At 28.9% G+C, this 14822-nt stretch overlaps 1 protein-coding gene across 1 annotated transcript; it reads left to right on the top strand.

Moving 5' to 3' along the window:
* The first annotated feature begins 7378 nt into the window (after nucleotides 1-7378).
* On the top strand, nucleotides 7379-7984 carry LOC127787658 (putative B3 domain-containing protein At1g78640). Its single transcript, XM_052315717.1, has one exon. It carries the CDS (start codon nucleotides 7379-7381, stop codon nucleotides 7982-7984), a length of 606 nt encoding a protein of 201 aa, XP_052171677.1.
* Nucleotides 7985-14822: the final 6838 nt, after the last annotated feature.

The raw sequence follows: 14822 nt of genomic DNA on the forward strand, positions 1-14822 counted from the left end.
TAAAGTAAATTACACTTAAGCACCTCTTTTTACTAATATTTCTCTTAATTTTAAAATATACTTTTAACACTTAAAAAATACAAAAAAAAAAATCTCTTAATTATATTACTTTAATGACACTTTTTCCTTTATATTATTTCATATATATTAAAAATTTTAATACGATAAAAATATCTTTATATTTTTTCTCATCATCAATCTCTTTTACTCATACACAAATTAGTTGAAATTTAATTATATTTTTTCTCACTGTCCATCTCTAATTCGATGATAATAAAAAAATATATAAATAGAATCAAACAAAATAAAAATAATAAAAAATAAAAATATTTTCGTTTTCTTTTGATGACTTCCTATTTGTATTGAAAATTTGTTTTTGTTGATAAATTGCCTTACTTTTATCATTGTGAACTTTTTTGATATTCTATGCTCGAAAAGGCTTCTCAATTCCTTGGTAGAATCACGAGATTCATTCATTACAAGAGAAAATAGTTATATTAATAAATTTAACTATCATGTGAAATGAACTATAACTAGAGTTGTAAAGTTAAGAAAATAATTTTTATTTTTATTTCTTTTGATAACCCAAGTATTAAGACTTACTTACCATTATTTTTAAGGAAAGAGGACCTCATCTCAACCCATTCTCAAGTAAATCACGGTTTAATCTCTATATAATGTCTTAAGAATATTTTAAACTTGAGATCTCATATATGTCTACCATCTACTCTTGTCATTTGAGATACCCAAATATTTTATTATTTTTCAAATATTATGGGTGTCTTTATCATTTGCCAAACTTAAAGGTACCAAGTGTATTTTATCTATATATATTTATATTTATATCCAAATATCCGAATCTAAGAATATAAAAATATATATATTTTAAATATTAAATATTTATTTTATTTTAAAAATTAAATATTATTAATTGATTTTAACACTTAAAGAAAATGTTTAATTCTAATTTTATAATTTATTATTGATCCCTTGCCCATATATTTAAATCTGTTAAATCCTATTAGATTTTAAGTGCCCAAAAAGGAAATTCTATTAAATTTTCATTGATTTGACAATAATTAAAAAATGGTTTTGCTACTAAGTGTCTTTAATGCACTTCTTTTTAAGTCTTATTAGGACATTTGTAAGGTGTGTTTAATATTAGGTTATAAATTCTATTAGATTTATCTTAGATTCTAATTAATTAAACATTTCAAAACCTATTCCTTCGTGAGCATGGATTCAAATTTCCACTAAGAAATTGATTAATTTTTTTCATATATTCAACACATTTTATCACTAACATTCTACATCAAACTTTATTCATCCAAATAGAGTCTATAGTCAAAGAAAGCCATTTGAACTCCCTATAAAGAGGAAAGTTCGTCGGCAAGTATCAAGAAAATAAAGACAACAGATAGAAAATATTCATGCGATTCCTCAAGCATCAAACAAAATAAGGAGTTAAATGTTGAAATAAGAAGAGTTAAGGTGAAACTTCAGAGTTTTTGATTCTATGGTGTTGAAGAAGATAATGAGAAGTAACAACTAGGCATCTAGACGAAATTGAAATTCTGTGAGGATTTATAGCGGATCAAGAAATTCCTTCAGAAAAGCGATGTGAACAATATTTATAGGCTAATGCTATCAAAATTGTAACGGCCTGCCTTCCGGAGCTTCTACTGTGGATAGAGGATCCGTGAGATGGTCATTATAAAAATGATATCGAACAATTACGCACCTACAACACACACATAACCCTTTTTGAAATCATAATTTTTCTTTATTATAACATCTCATCATAATCTTTACAAATCATTCATCACTTGAGCCCACCTAGGCTTATATAACATGTGACATACTATGAAAACATAAACATTAACCTTATTAAGATACGATGACACCCAGGATCTAGTTTTGGGAGAGCTCTGCACTTGCTATCATGACACGCCGATCTAGACCCAACCCTGATGAACGTACCTGGAATGATGTAAAACAACATGAGTCGCGAGACTCAGCAAGCTCTAGAAAGAAAGGCTGAGGGTTTAGGATATGACTCTTCCCATAACACCCCATGCAATTCATGTCAATGCAATCACGCCATGTCATGAGCTATACGTACCTTACTTCTACATGCATAACATAAAATTAACTGCACATAAGGAACCAGGGGCCCACATAAGTCAAACATTGGCACCCGGGTCCCACATACAAACCTGTTGTAGCCTAACATTGGCTACCATTTCATTATTCATAAAGACCCACATTTTCCTAACATGGTCGGCTTTTCCTAATACTTGTTACATGCTCTTTCTGATACCCATCATACCCTCATATGTTATTCCTGTCATACATCACATGAACATATACTTCCGCAATCTTGGTCTTCCCTCGGGCCAATCCCGAGCTAATATATAAGTCGAGCCGAAGCTCACATGAGTCGGTACTCAGACCAGAATAACAGTAACAATAAAATCATGCAATGCAACACATAAGAAATGCAATGGCCGTTGTAGTATAAACATGATGACAAGGCCCCCATAAACCAAGCATCAGGCCCTGCTACGCCTCACACAGGAATACACACATGCAGCATGCTCTAAATGCATATGCTCACCCAGGATACCCAAATTGGCTCTTAGACCAACCGGGTCATGCAAATGCTCATACATCCCATCACATACAAAGCATGTCCCCACGTGAATGCAACCCAGCCCCTTGTAGCACACACATCATGAAATGCACAAACCAAGGCGGGAATCTGGAGTACCAGCTCTTTTGGTCCGTTTAGCGCTTATTGTAACAACCGATGATTGGCGTCCATACATCCAGCCATCAACTGCCACGACCCATGATCAACAGTCAGTGGCTTTGTACCCATACCCTTAGACACTTACTGACACCATTAACTTATTAGCTTATAAACTTAACATTACACAACGTTTCTCCAAAACTCTTCACATACATAACCACATGACATCATGATATCATTCTCGTTCTTCCTCATTTATAGAAAACCATCTCAACATACATAATAGACTCTTTAACACATTCTCCTAATTCTGACCATAACCAATTTCTCTAAGAACCTAACCCTAACGGGCTAGGCATCATTCCTAAGGAAAGCGGAGTGATACGAATCTCCGTGACAGTTGAAATGAGAGACACCATGACGTCATTGCTTAGCCCATTCCATTAACAATAAACCCATTAATAAAATAAAAGTCATGAAGTGGTTACCACACGGATTATTGTTATTGATGCGTGGAACCAAGTTAAGGTGAGTGAGGGTTTAGAGTATAAGAAACATCGAATACTTTCACGGGAAATAAATAACGCGAGGAGAAGGTTAGGAGCTTGCCTGAAACCAGCTGATTCCTGGCTCTTTTGTGCTCCCGTTGCAAAGTAAAACGTTCTATATAAAATAACAAGTTAACGACTCAAATTAATTAAATCTAACGACATAATCCACATAATCTAACCGTGAGAAATACATAATTTAAACATATACTACTTTTACTAATTTTTATCCACTTACTTGAATATTTTGAACACCAAATAACCTCAAAATCCCTTATTTTCTTCAAGTTTTCTTCTATTTTCTCCCATTCCTTCACTGCCGTGCGCCACCCTTTTCTTCTCCAGTTCTCCTCTCATTCCTATCCCTCTTTTTCTCTTTGTTTTGGAAGCAAAAGTGGCTGAAATGGCCACTGGAATGGCCAAAATTGGCTTCAATACTTGCTGCCCAAGATTGCATTATATAAATACCAACTTCAAGTGGCTTTTAAGCCACAAAAATTAATGGTCAAGACAAGGCCACGCGCACACACATATAAATATATATATATGTTAATTAATTAATTTAATTTAATTTAATTTGATTAACTCTTTTATTACCATTGTTATTAGTATTATTATTATTATTATTATTATTATTATTATTATTATTTATTATATTTTGTTTTATATATATATATATTTTTATAAATACTTTCAATTAATTTAATTAATCACCTTAATTTCTTATTTCTTCAAAATATCATAAATAAGTATTTCCTAAAAAATATTCAAATATTCTAAAATATCCTCAAACACCCAAATTAATTATTTTTACTTATCTCTAATTTTTTTTTGAGATGCTACAAAAAGAATTAGTCGAAAGCCATATCTTATCGATGTGGGATGTAGAAAAGGCGATAAGGGTTTAAATTGAGTAGAGTGGACATAAGTTTACTCTTTAAGACCTAAATAATATCTCTACTCATGAATTGGTGTTTAAGATATGGAGATTGAACAAGAGTTGCATGTTTATTGATAGTTAGTTTGTGATGAATAAGGGTGATGAGATTTGGTTGTTTTGAAACATTGCAAGATCAAGACTTTGTTTTCGGGTTTTTGCTCGAGCTATGTATTAGTAAGAAGTAGATAATTTTATTTTGATGATTGGTATAGCTTGTAATTATTGTTAATTGTTTCCATTTAAACCACATCAGACTAAAAAATGTTGGATTAAATTTGTATTTTCCCCTTTTTCTCTTTATCTTAAGACATGAAATTTGATATCACAATTGGTTTTTAAAATTTTTAAAAATAAAATTTAAACAATTTGTTCGATGTAAAAAAATCAATTTGAGAGTGAATAATAAGTCAAAATAATAGACAATCATTGAATATTAGTGTATGAGTCATGAGTAAAGATATCAAACGGGTCAAATTACACACAATTATCCTCTCCTAATTACTAAAAATAATAATTCTATAAGGTTTACAACATTAATTCTTAGACTAATTGTGTCAGAGGTTTTATAAAAGTTATTTTAAAGTTCATATATCATAGTTTAAAAATAATAAAATAAAATGAACTTGTACTTAAGGCCCATAATATTTATTGGATTAGTTTGGCACTACCCATCAAGTTACAAGTTAGAGAAAATTGAAGGGTGAGCATTCAATTCGGTTAAATTACCAAACCAATCAAATTGTTCAAATTGAATAGAACAAACTTGTGTTAAAAATCGAATTGAATTAACCAAAATAGATTATCAAACGGAATAAATTGAAAAAACTAAAAAATTAAAATAATAAAATGTAAAAACGATATCATTTTTAACATTTCAATCAATTTAAAATTTTAATTTGTTTAGTACATAAATTGAATTAAAATAACTGAAATTATCAAACTTAAAAATTGAACTGATATATAATTTAAATCAAATTGAATTAATAATTTCAACTGATCTTGTTCGACCATCTTGATTTATTGTTAATAAGATGTTAAATAAAATAGATAATCAAACGTAATTTTGTGTTTTATGTTCACAAAATTTTGAAAATCAAAGTAAATGAGTAATAGTTAGAATCATGCTAGATGTATATCACTTTTGTACATTTTAGATTACATAAAGAGGTATTATGATCAAAATACCCCTCGCCTTACATATGCCTCACCCGACTTTATGTATTTTATGAGAGACTTTTTTATTATTGATATATTTTTATATAATCTAAGATGTACACAAAGATCACTCTCGCAAAGAGCATGGCCGGCACCGGTGGAGCACACGTGGTCCGTAGGCGCGTATTGAAAACCCAACGCGGCGTGGGCGTGGGGCTGCAGTTTTGTGTAAATATGACTCCTCCGATTAGTAATTGAAGCAATAACCTCGGATAATTCCAGCATCGGGCCCCTTCCAGTCAATATTGTCACGTGTTCACATTGGTCCCACTTGATCCTTCTTGCCTGTGATTCAATTAATTAATGACCACGCCGCTTGTGTGCACCGTTGGATACGAAATGTAGGATTACCTAATTGTACACTCAAGTCTTACATTTTGAGTTATATTTAGGTATACAAATGATTAAAATATTTTTATAAAAAATTATAAATTTATTTTTCTTGCCCTCGATCGTCTCCTCTCCCATCTCTTTTCCCTTGTTTTCACGATCGTTCGTTGTAATCGTCAATCATTGCCTTTCTCTCGCTGCCTTAGTCTCACGTCAGCCACTACATCGCCTCACGCCGATACGAGGTGAGGTGACAATTGGCATGAGAAAAGGTGACGCAATGACCAACTAAAGGAAGGCAACGACCAACGATAGCAATAGGTGGCCATGGAAATAAAGGGAAATAAATGGGAGATGAGCCAGCCAATGACAAGAGAAGCAAATCTATAATTTTTTGTGAGGATATTTTGGTCATTTGTGTACTTGGGTGTAACCTAAAGTGTGACCCTCAGTGTATAAGAAATATTTTTTCTAAATATATAGGTCGCTGTGTTGCCTCACCTTGCATTGACCATCGCGGATCCTTCCTATCTGTGACAGTTAACACAAGGCAAGGTAATGTGAAGATTGGTGCGAGGAAAGACGATGCAACAACCCGCGCGAGAAGAGGCAAAGGCGATAAGAGAAAGGCGGCGACCAGTGATTATAGCAGGTACTAGTACGAAGAAGGGGGAATATAAAAGATAAGAGACAACCAATGACAAGGAAAGTAAATTTACAATTTTTGTGCAGGCATTTTAGTCATTTGTGCACTTGGATATAACCCAAGGTGTGACTCTCAATGTACAAGAAGCTTTTTCCTATAATATATAATCAATAACAGATGATTCTTACCCAACATGTGGCACTCGGCCCAATTCCCCCGAATTAGATAGTATTTGTTAATTAATATATGAGTTAAAAAATAAAATATAAAAATATTTTAGATACAAAAATATTTTTTTGTTAGTAAATTTTAATAAAAAATAAATTATCACATAAATCAAAGTTTAGTGACTGTAGTAATAAAATTAAAACATGATAACTAATTTGTTATAAATTACAAAAATCTAAGGATGCAATTTATTTTTAAAATTAAATATTATTCATTGATTTTAACAGTTAAGAGAAAATGTTTAATTCTAAATTGATAATAGTTTGTTCAATATTATTGATCGCTTGCTCGTATATTTAAATATATTAAATCTTATTAGATTTTATATACCCAAAGAGAAAATCCTATTATTAGATTTTCATTAAATTGACGATAATTAAAAAAATGGTTTTGCTACTAAGTGTCTTTAATGCACTTCTTAAGTCTTATTAGGACATTTGTAAGATGCGTTTAATTAATTATAATCCTAAGTAGATTATAATTAATTAAACCTTTCAATCCCAATTCATGAAGGATAACGTTTTGAATCATAGTTCGTGAAAGATTAAGCTTAGATTCTAATTAATTAAACCTTTCAAAACCAACTTCTTCACGAACATGGATTCAAAATCCCACTAAGAAATTGATTAATTTCCTCTATATATTCAAAGCCATCAAATTAAGTTTATTCATATGTTTAATCCATCATTAACATTCCACATCAAACTTTGTTAATCTAAATGGAGTCTACAGCCAAAAGCCATTTTAACCCATGCAAAGAGGAAAGTTCATCGACGAGTGCCAAGAAGAGAAAGATATTAGATAGAAAAGATTCACATGATTCATCTGGCATCGAAGAAAATGAGGGGTTAAACGTTGAAAGGAGAAGAGTCAATATGAGACTTCGGAGTTTTCGATTCTACAGTGTCGAGGAAGAAATTGAGGAGCGGCGACTGGGCATCTCAACAAAGCTGAAGCTCTTCGAGGATCCATGGCGGATCAAGAAAGTCCTTCAAGAAAGCGATGTGAACAATCTTTGTAGGCTAATGCTATCAAAAAGATTAGTCGAGAACCATATCTTACCTTTGTGGGAGGTAGAAGGAGCGGCAATGGTCGAAATTGAGGAGGGTGGACGTAGGGTTACTATTTGGGATATGGATACTGACTCTACTCATGAATTAGTGTTTAAGAGATGGAGATTGAACAGGAGCTACGTGTTCACTGATAATTGGATGGTGAAGTTTGTGAGGAGGAGGGGCTTGAGAAGGGGCGATGAGATTGGGTTGTTTTGGGACATTGCAAGATTAAGATTTTGCTTTCGGGTTCTTGCTCGAGCTATGTATTAGCAAAAAGTGGATAATTTTGTTTTAATTATTGGTATAGTTTATTATCATTGTTTCCCTTTAACTCGGATCAGACTAAAAAAGGTCGGATCAAATTGGTTTTTATCTCTTTATTTTAAGACATGAAATTTGATACGGTTGTTAGTTTTAAAATTTAAAAAAATAAAATCTAAACAATTTGTTTCATGTAAAAGAAAAAATAATTTGAGAATAAGCAATAAGTAAAATTATAGAAGATAATTGAATATTAGTATATGACCAGTGAATAGAGATATCAAACGAGTCCAAACTACACACGATTACCCTGTTCTAATAATTAAAAACAATAATTTTATAGAATTTATAACATTAATTCTGATACCAACTGTGTTATAAGTTAAAAAATGATTAGTTTATAGCCATTAAGCTATACAAAATTGTTTCAAATATATAACATATATTGATTTTAATTTTATGATAAGAGATATTTTGAAATTTATATATCATTATTTAAATCATAAAATAAAATGAGTTTGTACTTAAGGGTCACTAGTTATTGGATTAGTTTGGCATAATCCATCAAGTTATGGGTTTGTCAGGGTTGAATTAAACTAACTCAGTTGATATTTTTAATAACGACCAAATTAGTAGGAGTGACTATATGGTCGGTTATATTGCACGGAAACGAAAACGGGAAATGTTTTCGATAAGAAATGGAAATATGGAAACGGACATTTTTTTAAAAAAATAAGTATAAATAGGGTCCGAAACGGAAATAGGAAACGTTTCAAAAATGGAGAAACGACTCCTATGAAGTGTTTTCGTGTAACATAGATGGTTAGATCGATTATTGAATTAATCGAATTGTTCAAATCGAATAAACTAAATATGTGTCAAAAATCTAAGACTGCGTTCTTTTTATTATTTTCAGACCATTTTTAATTTTTTAAAACAATGAAAATGCGTTTATTTTATTATTTTTAAAAATATATTTTTTGAAAAAATTAAAAAATATATATCTTTATTATATTTTTGAAAATAATAAAAAAATTATAAAGAAAACTCAAAACAATAAAATATTATTTTGGTTGTTTTCAGTCAAAACAATCTCTAAGTTTAAAATATGAAAAACACAATCCATTTTTCATGTTTTACTCTAAAAAAACGATGTAAAAAAAAAAAGGAAAAAAATATTTTAAATTTTAAAAATAAAATTATATATTTATTTAAAATTTTAAAATTATAGTATATATATATTATAATTAAAAATATATGATAACATATAATATATTATTAAGTATATTACTCATATGTATAATAATATTTAATATAAATTATCACGTTAGCAATTTATTAATCAAAGTTATTATTTTATTTTAATAATAAAATTTTATTAAAAAGAGTTAATTTTATCATTGAATAATCAAATTCATTAAATAAAATATCATAAAATAATTTTTTCTAAAATTTTAAAGCAAACTCATTTTTAATTTTTTGTTTTAAGAAATAATTTTTTAAAATGTAAAAAAAAACATATTTTCAATTTTCTAAAAATAAACTATCAAAACAAAAAACTAAAAATAAATTTAAAACTCAAAATTAAAAATTAAAAATACAAAGAAAACGCAGCCTAACTGATTCAACCAAATAAATTCTCAAATCAAATTAACTAAAAAAATTGAACTAATAAGAAAATTTGAAAATTTGAAAAAAAAAACTAAAAAAATAAAAAAAAAAAAAGCAAAATAATGAAATAACAAGATGTAAAAATGATGTAATTTTTAACATTCTGATCGGTTCTGTTTTTTGATTTTTTTAATACGAATGTCGAATTGACCTAATCGAAATTATCAAACTTGAAAATTAAATCAAAACGACCAAAAATTTGAACTGAAGTGGTAATTTTGGCCTACAATTTGAACTGAAGTGGTAATTTTGGCTAGTTCAATTTGATTATTTTAATTTATTAAATGAAATTGAAATATGAAAAAAAATTTACGTGTTTGAAATTTTTAAAAATTTTGAAAATAAAAATAGGTATTCAAACGTACTAATTAACACGTGCACACCCCCCGGCACGGGTGAAGCCCACTTGGTGCCTGGGCGCGTACAGAAAACTCGACGCGACGTGTGCGTGGGGCTGCAGCTTTGTGTAAACACGACTCCTCTGTTATTAATTGAAGCAATAACCATGGAAAATTCAGGCATCGCCACATGGGCTTAATCCATCGGGCCCGTTCCAGTCAAATATTGCCACGTGTCCAGGTTGGTCCCACCGGATCCTTGCCTGTGACTTAATTAATTAATTACCATGCCGCCTTGTTCGTACGGGTGGATACGGAATATACAACCGGTCCCGCCGGTAGCCGGTAACCGTCCGGACAACAGATAATTCTTGCCCAGCGCGCTGTACTGGGCCCCACTCCCCTGTACTAGTAAGCACCATATCTTAAAAGTTTAACAAAAAATCAGTTTACCCCCAGATTATATAATTATTTTCCCTATTACCCCCTAACTTCTCTTATTTCTTGTCAGCATCCGCCATCAATTGTCAACCCATACGATAGCTGATGACAGATTGAGTTTCGTTGAAGTCGAGACTGAAATTTGTATTTTTGTTTTTTAGTTTTCAATATAAAATTGATATCAAAACTTATATGTAAAATAAAATGCATATTTGAGGAGTAATCGAGCCTCTTTATCATAAAATATTGATATTCACGTTAAAAGGAAAATAATTTCGGGATAGGAGAAAGAAAAAATATGGCATTTATGCTCTAAAAGCATTCTTAGAGAAATATTTGGGTATTTTTAACTCAAAATATTAACATTCACATTAAAAACTAAATAATGTTTAGGGAAATGAGAAAAAAAATATGGCATTTGTACCAACTAAACATTTTCTAGAGTATTTGAGTGTTTTCATCATAAAATGTGGATAATCGCATAAAAAAATTAATAATACTAAGAGAGTTAAGAAGAAGTGCAGAGTATGACTTCAAGATTGAAAGTGCATCTTTCAACATGTTTTATATATTCATTATGTTGAGAGGGATGTATATTCTCAATTGGTAGTTTAGATTAAAATATTTTATTTTTTATTCAATCTTTCTTCTCACCTTAGCTCGAAAGTATGATAGGTATTTTATTCGAGGGTTAATAGCCTGATTTATTCTAAATTTTTTGTCATTTTTTAATTTTATCTCGTTTAATAATTACTTCAATTTGGGTCTAATATTTTAAGATTTATATCAATTTTATCATAGATCGACCTAGCATGCTCCAATTGAGGTAGCATGCTGATTTGTTCAATAATTGACATATCAATAAAATTGAGTTGTTTTGCCTTACTCTTTCTGTAAACCATAAGATAAAATGATGTCATTTTGTCTTATTCAATGGTTCGTAGAAATAGTAAAGTAAAATGACATCGTTTTACTGATGCGTAAATTATTAGAAAAATCATAATGCTACCTTGGCCGCTATGTCATGTGGGCCTTACGCTAGGTCAAGTGGTCCTCACGCCATGTCAATTTATGATAAAATTGACATCAATTTTAAAGTATTAAACCCAAATTGAAGTAAATTTTAAAATAAATTAAAATAAAAAAATAATTTAAAATTAAGAATAAATCAGGCTATTAGTCATTTATTTAAATGTATTGTTTAATTATCATTATTTAATATTTTTAATAAAAAAACATATTTAATTAGTGAAATAACCAAGTTGGAGCAGGTCAAAACATATGAGTAGTTTAACAATTCAGGTAGATTGGGGTAATAAATGTTAGTTTAAGTTTGATTCAACTAAATGGTTTTGAATGGAAAGGAAATGGGAATATAATAGAAAGTCTATTTCATGTTGTTATATATTTGGCATGAGTGAGAATAAGATAATTATTTTATTTGATTGTAATATTTGATAGGTTTTGATTTTGATGGAATGAAATGGTAAAAGTAATTAATTAAAATTATTATATTTTTATATTATAAAAATTATATTTAATTCTTAAAATCAAATAATTATCAAATAAATGTTATAAAAATATTTCTGGCCAAATCTATTAAGGATGAGGTGAAAGGTTATATTGGTTCTTGGTAAGGGTGAGTAAAATTTCAGTTAAAATGAAATAATCAAGCAAAATTAGTTGAAATTGACTATTTGGTTAAGTTTAATTTGTAAACCAATTTGCTTTAATTTCTAAATTTGAGTTTTTTTATTATTTTCGTTCGTTTTGGTCTCTTTATTAAAAAGAATCGAATAACTAAACAAACTCAAATGTAAAAAACGATGCTGTTTTTTTTTATCATGATTGGCTTATTTGATTTTGTTATTTTAATTTAATCAAAATTTTGCTCACTTTTAACTATTTATTTTTACTTGCATTTTGTATTTTTTTCCTAATATTTCCGGTTTGAGCAACTATTTGATCGGTTCAATTTGGTTTTTGAGAAAGGTACCATTTTTTTTTTCTGTTTTAGCAATTTAGTCAGTTCAATAAAACCAACCGACTACTCTCCTTTAGTTCCTAGTGATCTCGATGATGGAATAAATAAGGGGTTGGTGGTGGTGATGTCAGGTGTATGCGATAAAGGATATATGAGTATTTCTGTAACAATGGACAACAATGGATGATGGCGACTGGATATATTTTGGAGAGATTTCTCACATTAAATTTGAAGGTAAAATTATAATTATAGCACTCGTTTTAATTGATTGCAAAAACTTTCTATGTCTTTTCATAAATTTAGGAAAATTGTCATTATCTAGATGATAGATCATTACATTAATTCGTAACGAGCAACCAACATATTATAAAAATCTTATTCCTATTCTTATTCCTTCAAGCTTAATTCTATCTAGTTAGATATGACTTTTAGAGATTGACATTTTAAATTTTAATTTAAGAATATGTGTTCACATAATCACATGAAAGGTGTTCAAGTAAAATGTTTTAGACAATTTTTTATTATTTGATGTTTGTTTGAATTGTAAAATATTTTTAAAAAATTAATTACATATATAAACATAGATGTAGGACAAAATAACATCATACAATAGCAAAAAGATGAATATATTTCACCAAATTGATTACTAAATATTTTAGACTCGGTGTTGACATTCGTTTTGCTGCTAACTAGTTAAAGTAAATTGATCATATATCTTAATTCTTAACCTTTGTCCCGAATACCCCTTAAACTTTATTTTGTGTCAAATCGGTCTTTAAAATTTTCCAAAACAACCAAGACACCCCATATGTCAAAAGTGACATTCATAATACTTTAGAGCATGATCACCAATTCAAGTGTGTTTAAATAAGGTAGCTTTGTGAAAGACCGAATTGAAGATTGATTAAAGTTAAAATGTAAATCGAGAAGTGTTAAGTTCAAGGGTAAGTAAATACGATTTTGATGATAATAAAAATATTTTTATTATATAAATATATTTATTTCTCATATAACAAAAAATAAATTTATTTTGAATTAAAGATGGGTTGTCTTTAGACATGTTTATTTATTTTGATAATTTATGTCTCAAAAATTTATATTTGAATTTTCATTTCTTGATAAATGTATTTCTTATTTATGCAAAAAGTATATTTATTTTGAATTAAAGGATAATTGCTTTTAAACATGTTTTATCTTTCTCATATAAAAAGTAAATTTATTTTAAATTAAGGAGAATTGGTTTTAAACATGTTGTCTCTCACTTATGTAAAAAGTAAATTTATTTTGAATTAAAAGAGAATTGTCTTTAAATATGTTTTCTTGTTTTAATCATTTATGTCTCAAAAGATTATATTTGAATTTTTAAATTTTAAATTAAAAAATAATTATTTTTAGACATGTTTTCTCTTACTCATGTAAAAAGTAAATTTATTTTGAATTAAAGGATAATTGCTTTTAGATATGTTTTCTTGTTTTAATCATTTATATCTCAAAAGCTTATATTTGAATTTTCAAATCTTGATTTCTCATACAAAAAGTAAATTTATTTTGAATTAAATGTGAGACATGTTTTCTTATTGTTTGAGAAAGTCTAAACAAATTTTGAATTTTAAATTTCATATTAACCTTTTATTTAATAGTTAGTGTGTTTGGAAGATGTATATATATAGAGTAAATATGGAGGCTCAAGGTAGAACAAACTTGATAGAACATTCAAACAAGAGTGAGAAGTTTGAAGTGTTGGCTTGTGGAATTCTCAACCGTTTGTGACTTATTTGTAATTGTCTCGGGTTATAAATTTGTTATTTTTACTCATTTGTTGTGTGAGGAAATTGTATTTGCTAGTAGTGTGCTAGTGGTTTTTGCTTAGGCAATAGATTATATGTTGGTTATAACTCTAATTAAAATGTAGTGTTGATTCTCTCTAGTGGAATCTCAAACTAAGTTTTGAGAGCCTTTAAGTCTCGAGAGAGAAGATTAGGCTTTTTAGAGGCGAACCTCTATAAATTTCTTTTGTTCTGTGTGGTTGTGTGATTTTATTGATTTCAATCATACTGCAATCATCATATATTAAGATCACAAATTTAAAAAATTTTAAAAGAGTTAAAATTATTAATTTTTGAAAAGACTCAATTTACCCCATATTGGGTGTTTTTCTAGACAACAAGAAGTAAACTAAATTTTAATTAATTTTGAATCGAATTAATTGATCCAAATTGAATTCTTGATTTAGATTGAAATTTGAACACCGTTACATGCAGACATTCAATCAAAATTTTTAAAAACATTTTAACAAAATGCTATACTTTTCAAACTATTTAACAAATGATTACAATTCTTTTAACTTAACATGTCACGTTGGAACACGTGTTTTAAAGAGTCAAACTCATACATCTACCATCAACAATTATGG

The sequence above is a fragment of the Diospyros lotus genome, chromosome 12, assembly GCF_014633365.1.
Source record: "Diospyros lotus cultivar Yz01 chromosome 12, ASM1463336v1, whole genome shotgun sequence".
Taxonomy (NCBI): Eukaryota; Viridiplantae; Streptophyta; class Magnoliopsida; order Ericales; family Ebenaceae; genus Diospyros; species Diospyros lotus.